Raw genomic sequence first — 8452 nt, 5'->3', positions numbered from 1 at the left:
AACCTGGCAACCCGACCCCTCTCTCTCACTCTCTCAATGAATAAGGATACACAGAGATTGAGCTCATTTCAATATGTATCATGGTGTGAACAATCAACATGTCTTCCTCTCTCGCCCATACACACGCATACACACACACATACACACACACGCACACACACATACACACGCACACACGCACACACACACACACACACACACACACACACACACACACACACACACACAAGCTAATGAACAAGCTAGGTGTTCAGTTTCTGGGTAGAACAACCACATTGCTCCAGTCTTGTGTTTTACTCTTGCCATCATTATCTCTGTCTTCCTTATTATCTTTCTCTCTCCCTCGTTTTCTCTTACTTCCTAATTTTCTCTCTCTCCACCTCTCCCCCACCTCTCTCTCCACCTCCCCCATCTCTCTCTCCACCTTTCTCCATCTCTCTCTCCATCTCTCTCTCCATCTTTCTCTCCATCTCTCCCACCTCTCCCATCTCTCTCTCCATCTCTCTCTCCATCTCTCTCTCCATCTTTCTCTCCAACTCTCTGTCCACTTCTCTCTCCACCTCTCCCATCTCTCTCTCCAGCTCTCCCACCTCTCTCTCCATCTGACTCCATCCCTCCATCTCTCCCATCTCTCTCTCCAGCTCTCCCACCTCTCTCTCCATCTGACTCCATCCCTCCATCTCTCTCCCATCTCTCTCTCCAGCTCTCCCACCTCTTTCTCCATCTGACTCCATCCCTCCATCTCTCTCCCATCTCTCTCTCCAGCTCTCCCACCTCTCTCTCCATCTGACTCCATCCCTCCATCTCTCTCCATCTCTCCCTCGGTGTTGGTGTGTTAGATGGTTCAGGTCAGGCAGAGCTGCTGGTCTGTGGTGTTCTGTATTGCTTCTATGATGTTTATTTAATAACCAGAGGCAGATGGTGTGTGTGTCACTGCGTGTGTGTTTGCAAGTGCGTGTCCTTGCACGTGTGTGTGTGTGATACAAAACCAGTTGTAGTCCAATGCTGGGTTCTCCGTATCTCATGCATTTAGGCTCATGTACCTGACAAAGGTCTCTGTAACCAGCCGACAAACACCTCCACCTCCCACACACACACACACACACCCCACACACACACACACCCCCCCCACACACACACACACACACCCCACACACACAGGCTGCGTCCTGGCTAACTTCTCCCTGCCGCCCTCTCCCCAGTGATGGAGACCATGACTGTGAGTGCTTCGGCCTCAGGGCTGGACGAGTTCGACCGCAACGCTCCCAAGATCTGTGGCGTGTGTGGAGACAAGGCCACCGGGTTCCACTTCAACGCCATGACCTGCGAGGGCTGCAAGGGCTTCTTCAGGTAAGACCCCGGACTCATGGACGGCTCTCTGTCCTCCTGTCTCTGCTCACTCTCTTTGTCTCTCCATCTGCCTCTCTTGTTTGCTCTCTTCATCTGCCTCTCTTGTTCTGTCTTTCCTGTCTGTTATCTTTTGCATCAACAGATGTAGAGACATTTGACATTTAGTCATTTAGCAGACGCTCTTATCCAAAGTGACTTCAGTATGTACAGGGACGTTCCCCCCGAGGCAAGTAGGGTTAAGTGCCTTGCCAAGGACACAATGTCATTTGCACGGCCAGGAATCGAACCGGCAACTTTCTGATTAAGTTTTTCTCCAACGCATTTGCAATTTGTTCAAAGAAATTAGAAACTGCTTTTTTGATGTGCACAAGTGAGACAATGATGTGAAGATTGAACACGTAGTTTTGAGAATTTCAATTCTGATCTGAGAAATGTACCAAAGCGACGGAGAAAAACTGTAATAGCCGGATTCACCAACCGCTCAGCCATCTGCCCCCCGAAAGAGACAAGGATGTAGAGACAGAGATGGAGAGACAGAGATGGAGAGACAGAGATGGAGAGACAGATGGAAAGACAGAGATGGAGAGACGGAGATGGAGAGACGGAGATGGAGAGACGGAGATGGAGAGACAGAGATGGAGAGACGGAGATGGAGAGACGGAGATGGAGAGACGGAGATGGAGAGACAGAGATGGAGAGACAGAGATGGAGAGACAGGGATGGAGAGACAGAGATGTAGAGACAGAGATGGAGAGACAGAGATGGAGAGACAGAGATGGAGAGACAGAGATGGAGAGACAGGGATGGAGAGACAGAGATGGAGAGACAGAGATGGAGAGACAGAGATGTAGAGACAGGGATGGAGAGACAGGGATGGAGAGACAGGGATGGAGAGACGGAGATGGAGAGACGGAGATGGAGAGACGGGGATGGAGAGACGGAGATGGAGAGACAGGGATGGAGAGACAGGGATGTAGAGACAGAGATGGAGAGACAGGGATGGAGAGACAGAGATGGAGAGACAGAGATGGAGAGACAGGGATGGATAGACAGAGATGGAGAGACCCTGGACACATGGATCTATCTCTCTCACAACCTCTCCATATGGCTCTCTTCTGTAGTCTTTCCCTATTTGTTTTTCCATCTCTTCATTCCCTGCCTTGCTCATCTCCCTCTCTCCACCTCGTTCTCTCCACGCTCCCCTTTGATGCTGTTGTCATGAACCTGATCTTAGCTGCCCTGTCAGCCCCCCCTTCACCTGTCAGCCCCCCCTTCACCTGTCAGCCCCCCCTTCACCTGTCAGCCCCCCCTTCACCTGTCAGCCCCCGCTTCACCTGTCAGCCCCCCCTTCACCTGTCAGCTGCCAATCAAACACCATCTTCCTGGGCGCGCTGCCTAGCCTTCTGCTGTGTGTGTGTGTGGTCAGTGAAGGGGATCCTGGTGTAGGCAGAGTACTTTGTGTGTGTGTGTGTGCATTTTATGGTGAATTATGTGTGTGTGTGCATGTTTAAATGTGGTTTTGTGTGTATATATTTTTCTGGTGAAGTGTGTGTGTGTGTGTGTGCGTGTGGTGGGTCCAGGCTGTAAATGGGATTCTCTATTCCATGTAAAGCCGTTTCAAAGAGGTTGCTTCGTGACGGCTCATAAACATTTTCACTGAGAAGGGTAGTGTGGCTTTATAAGATGTGTGTGTCTTTGTGTGTGTGTGTGTACAGTATGTGTGTACAGTATGTGTGTTGTTTACCTATTTACTCTAGCCCTACCTGTATACAACCAACTAACTTGTTATAAATTGCAAATACATTTTTGTTGGCACAGTTGATGTCGTTGGTGAATTTTGCATAGTTGATGTTAGTGTAGATGAAGAGTGTGTATCTGATGTGTGTGTGTGTGTGTGCTCCAGGCGCAGCATGAAGAGGAAGGCCAGCTTCACCTGTCCCTTCAACAGTAGCTGCACCGTCACCAAGGACAACCGACGCCACTGCCAAGCTTGCCGTCTCAAACGCTGCGTCGACATCGGCATGATGAAGGAGTGTGAGTACACGCACAGACAACCTGAGTCAGATAGCTGAGCGGTGAGGGAGTCGGGCTAGTAATCAGAAGGTTGCCGGATCGATTCCCCGCCTTGCCCAATGACGTTGTGTCCTTGGGCAAGGCACTTCACCCTACTTGCTTCGGGGGGAAGTCCCCACAAGGATAGTTAAACAAGACCCCACACACATTCAGACACACTTTCACACACACGTGCTTACACACTCACACATTGACATTCACACACACACACATGAAATAACACTTTCACAAACATGTTTAAACACACACACACACACAGGTGCTGGGAAGTGCTTCATAAACATGCGTCTGAGTTATGGATGTTTGGATGAGCTACCCCAGGCTGGTGGACATGCTGAGCTGTAACCAGAGAAGCAGGGAGCTGCTCTGCCTGTGGTGTGGATGAGCATCATGCATCATTCCACAGACAGAAAGCACAGCACGCTGACACTGAAACAGAATCAACCAAAAGTTCACCTGGGATGTTCTCCTGCTGGAACTCCTTCCAGGAGACAGAGATGAGCTGGGTTTACCTCTCTGTCTCTCTCTGTCTCTCTCTCTCTGTCTCTCTTTCTCTCTGTCTCTCTCTCTCATTTTGTTTTGTACAGCCGTGTACAGGGGGGTTTGCAAGGTGCTGATCTGTACCGTGTTAAAACAACACAACATGGGAGAAGAGGATAGAAGGAACAGGGAGGAGGAGAGGATAGAAGGAACAGGGAGGAAGAGGAGAGGATAGAAGGAACAGAGAGGAGGAGGAGGAGGAGGAGGAGAGGATAGAAGGAACAGAGAGAAGGAGAGGATAGAAGGAACAGAGAGGAGGAGGAGGAGGAGGAGGAGAGGATAGAAGGAACAGAGAGGAGGAGGAGTAGAGGATAGAAGGAACAGGGAGGAGGAGGACGAAAGGATAGAAGGAACAGAGAGGAGGAGAGGATAGAAGGAACAGAGAGGAGGAGGAGGATAGAAGGAACAGAGAGGAGGAGGAGGAGAGGCTAGAAGGAACAGAGAGGAGGAGAGGATAGAAGGAACAGAGAGGAGGAGGAGGAGGAGGAGGATAGAAGGAACAGAGAGGAGGAGGAGGAGGAGAGGATAGAAGGAACAGAGAGGAGGAGGAGGAGGAGGAGGAGGAGAGGATAGAAGGAACAGAGAGGAGGAATAGGAGAGGCTAGAAGGAACAGAGAGGAGGAGGAGGAGAGGATAGAAGGAACAGAGAGGAGGAGGAGGAGGAGAGGATAGAAGGAACAGAGAGGAGGAGGAGGAGGAGAGGATAGAAGGAACAGAGAGGAGGAGGAGGAGGAGAGGATAGAAGGAACAGAGAGGAGGAGGAGGAGGAGAGGATAGAAGGAATAAAGGAAAGATTAGGGCAAGTGGAAAAGATTTGGACTGTCCTCGGTCAGGTATCTTACTGTGTATTGGAGGATCTGTATCCTGGCTTCTGTTCCTGACTAGATACAGTTGATCTGAACAACACTGCGTCTGATTGGTCGGTTCTGGGCTTTGCCCAAGCCCGCGGGTGGATCCCACCCACGTAGTGTTGATTCTTCCTCTTCAAAGGCCCGCCGCTCGCAGCCACCCTGTCCACAATTGCTAGTGTGACAGCCAACCCTCCCTCCCTCTCCTTCCCTCACTCTAGTATAGCTCCCTCTCCCTCCATCCCTTTCTCTCGCCCTTAATCTCTCCCTCCCTTCATCTCTATCTCTATAGCTCCCTCTCCCTCACTCATTTCAGGCCAAGTGGGTGAGGGTGTAAACAAATTACACCGGATCTTTCCAGTGCAACAAGGAGGGCAGGCCCAGAGCCAGGTCTCTCCTAGCCTGCTCTTATCATCCTGGCATCACCGTCGCTGTGTTTGGATGTATGAGGGGAAATAGCGATCAACAACAATGTCCTCATCCTGGTACTTAACTGTGTGGAAGTAGAAGAAACACCACCTATCATCCAATCAGCACTTTAGAACAGAAGTCTAGAGCAGCTAGTTACTACAAGAGTGGTGTTTACGCTCACGGTCAAGAGCATGTAGCAAAGTTGCTTTCATGTTCCTGGAAAACATCTCTTTTCCCCGTTTCTCCTGGCTCACCAAAGTCCGAGTGCGCTTTGCCAGATGAGATATTACCAATCTGCTCATGACAAAAAATACATGTTGACAAACTTTCGATAAACAGGAATGTTGTTGTTGTTTTGTTGTTTTGTTTTTAGTTTTTCTCGCAAATCCTTCCTGCTGGCCCCCTGGCCTGGCTCTGGTGCTGCTTGCTGCTTCCCTCGCCTGGCTCTGGTGCTGCTTGCTGCTTCCCTCGCCTGGCTCTGGTGCTGCTTGCTGCTTCCCTCGCCGTGTTGGCAGAGCAGCTGTGCCGTGTTGGCAGAGCAGCTGTGCCGTGTTGGCAGCGCCAGCCGAGCGGGTGGGTGAGAGGATGGTAGCGGCCAAATTGTGTAGCGCCAGGCTGGGAAAGAGCCGCGATGCTGATGCTATTATGGCTAATGAGTCTCTCAGTGGTGTTGTGGTTGATCGCAGCCAACTTTGGCCAGCTCGTTAGCGGGCTTGCTGTGGTGCTGGTAACATGGCATTGTTACACAAGCTTGTTAGCATGCTAGCTGTTTGGTGTTGGTATGGCATTGTTACACTAGCAATTAATTTAGTCTCAGTCTATTTTGCCACACAGTGACTAATAGTCCATATCACATTTAAGGTAATTTGTTCAGATTTTCATCTAGTTTATGTCGAGAGACCTCCATATCTGGGCATATTAGTCCACTCTGAGTCAATATCATTTAGCCCCATCTCATCGTATAAAAACGATATTCCACACATTCCAACATCTGTGGAATTACAGAAAAAGAAAAAACTGGTAAAATATACACAAAAGCAACAATAATCCTAATCAGAAGTGTCACAACAAAAGAAGGAATTTAATCTGTTGTTACTTTCTATCCAGCACGCTTCTGCAGTCTAATACAATCTGCAGGGACACATGCCGTGCTGTGTTCATGCAGCTTTGCAGCTGTGAGGCCAGTGCTGTCTTTCTCTGTCATATGCCCCAGCAACTCAAACCACGTGGTCTCTCTCTCACACACACACACCGACATATACACTATACACACACACACACCTATATATGCATTATATAAACACTCAAACACACACAGGCAAAGGCCCACATACACACACACGTGTATATAAATACACACACAGATGTACACACACACTTTCCCTCAGCATAAATAAACCAGTAGGCTCTGTGTGGCATGTGAATCGAGCGGAACCTTCGCTCCGTCGCCAGCCATGACAACAGCAGCTCTCCTCCCATGACTCCAGAAACAGGAAGTAGCCAAGCTGCTGGTGAAGGAATGAACAACAAGAGGAAAACAGCGACAGGATTCTCTGGTGTCAGTCCTATGTTGTTTGGGTGTGTGGGTGTGGTTACTGAGGTCTGGTGCAGACTACAGGCAGTGAAAGAACAGCTCCAGTGATAATGTGTACAGTATTTTACAGTATTTTACTGTCTTGGTAAAATTGGCCCACACACACTGGGAAGTGTCAAGATGCTGAATTTTCTCTTCCATCTCTCCTCTTTTCCCCCACTTCTTCTCTTCCATCCTTTTTCTTCCCCCCCACTCCCAATATCCTCCCTCCTGCTCCTCGCCCGATCCCCTCTCACCTCCCCCCACACTCCTCCCTCCCTCCACCCTCCTGCTCCTCGCCCGATCCCCTCTCACCTCCCCCCACACTCCTCCCTCCACCCTCCTGCTCCTCTCCCTATCCCCTCTCACCTCCCCCCACACTCCTCCCTCCCTCCACCCTCCTGCTCTCCTCCCGATCCCCATCTCCCTCCCAGTCATCCTGACAGACGAGGAGGTGCAGAGGAAGAAGGACCTGATCCAGAAGAGGAAGGAGGAGGAGGCGGCGAGGGAGGCCCAGCGCCCTCGTCTGAGCGAGGAGCAGAGCCAGGTCATCTCCTCCCTGGTGGAGGCCCACCGCAAGACCTACGACGACTCCTACTCCGACTTCAACCGCTTCAGGGTAACACACACATGCTAAGATCACACACACACTAAGATACACACACACACATCCTCACACACACTCTGGTCTCACACGCTCCTATGGTGTCACACACACATGGCCACGTGCTTCTGTGGTTAAAGTACTAAAGTGTGTGTGTGTGTGCAGCCCCCGGTGAGGGAGGGTCCAGTGACCCGCAGTGCCAGCCGTGCTGCCTCTCTCCACTCTCTGTCTGACGCCTCCTCTGACTCCTTCAACCACTCTCCAGGTAACACACACACTCTGCAGGTAACACACACATTTACATTTAGTCATTTAGCAGACGCTCTTATCCAGAGCGACTTACAGTAAGTACAGGGACATTCCCCCCGAGGCAAGTAGGGTGAAGTGCCTTGCCCAAGGACACAATGTCATTTGGCACGGCTGGGAATCGATCTGGCAACCTTCAGATTACTAGTCCGATTCCCTAACCGCTCAGCCATCTGACTCCCTACACACACACACACTCCAGGTAACACACACACTCTCCAGGTAACACACACACACTCCAGGTAACACACACTCACACACACCTTCCAGGTAACACACACTCACACTCGTCTCCAGGTAACACACACTCACAAACACACACCTACTCTCCATGGTACACACACACCAGATTAGATTCCTCGACCAAGACATGAAACACGAGTTATCGCCAGACAAAAACACAAAAATGTTTCATATCTGATTGGAAACCAAATCTCTTTTTCTCCATCTCTCTACCCCTCCTCTCTCTTCTCCTTCTTTCATCCCTCTCTCCCTCTCCCTCTTTCTCAACCTCATCCCTCCCTCTTTGTCATCCCCACCTCCTCAATCTATGTCTCCCCCTCTCTCTTCTCACACTCTGCATATCTTTCTCCCTCCTCTCTCCCTCCATTCTAAATGTCATCTCACATTCTCATCACCCCTCCCCTCCCCCCCTCCCCCCCTCCCACCCTCCCCCCCTCCTACCCTCCCCCCCTCCCTCCCCCCCCTCCCCCCCTCCCTCCCTCTCCCCCCCCCCCCCCCTCCATC

The 8452-nt window shown here is 50.7% G+C and overlaps 1 protein-coding gene across 1 annotated transcript in view; it reads left to right on the top strand.

The window, feature by feature from the left end:
* The first annotated feature begins 1204 nt into the window (after positions 1 to 1204).
* LOC124465296 (vitamin D3 receptor A) overlaps positions 1205 to 8452 on the top strand; it is a 9849-nt gene continuing 2601 nt past the window's right edge. Inside the window, exons 1-4 of the mRNA XM_047017011.1 lie at positions 1205 to 1350; positions 3254 to 3384; positions 7230 to 7414; positions 7565 to 7664. Of these exons, the coding sequence (XP_046872967.1) occupies positions 1205 to 1350; positions 3254 to 3384; positions 7230 to 7414; positions 7565 to 7664 (562 nt within the window). The remainder of the gene's footprint in view (positions 1351 to 3253; positions 3385 to 7229; positions 7415 to 7564; positions 7665 to 8452) is intronic.

The sequence above is a fragment of the Hypomesus transpacificus genome, unplaced genomic scaffold, assembly GCF_021917145.1.
Source record: "Hypomesus transpacificus isolate Combined female unplaced genomic scaffold, fHypTra1 scaffold_454, whole genome shotgun sequence".
In the NCBI taxonomy this organism is placed as follows: Eukaryota; Metazoa; Chordata; class Actinopteri; order Osmeriformes; family Osmeridae; genus Hypomesus; species Hypomesus transpacificus.
The sequence above is the reverse complement of the archived record's forward strand: the minus strand, read 5'-3'. Positions and strand labels throughout refer to the sequence as shown.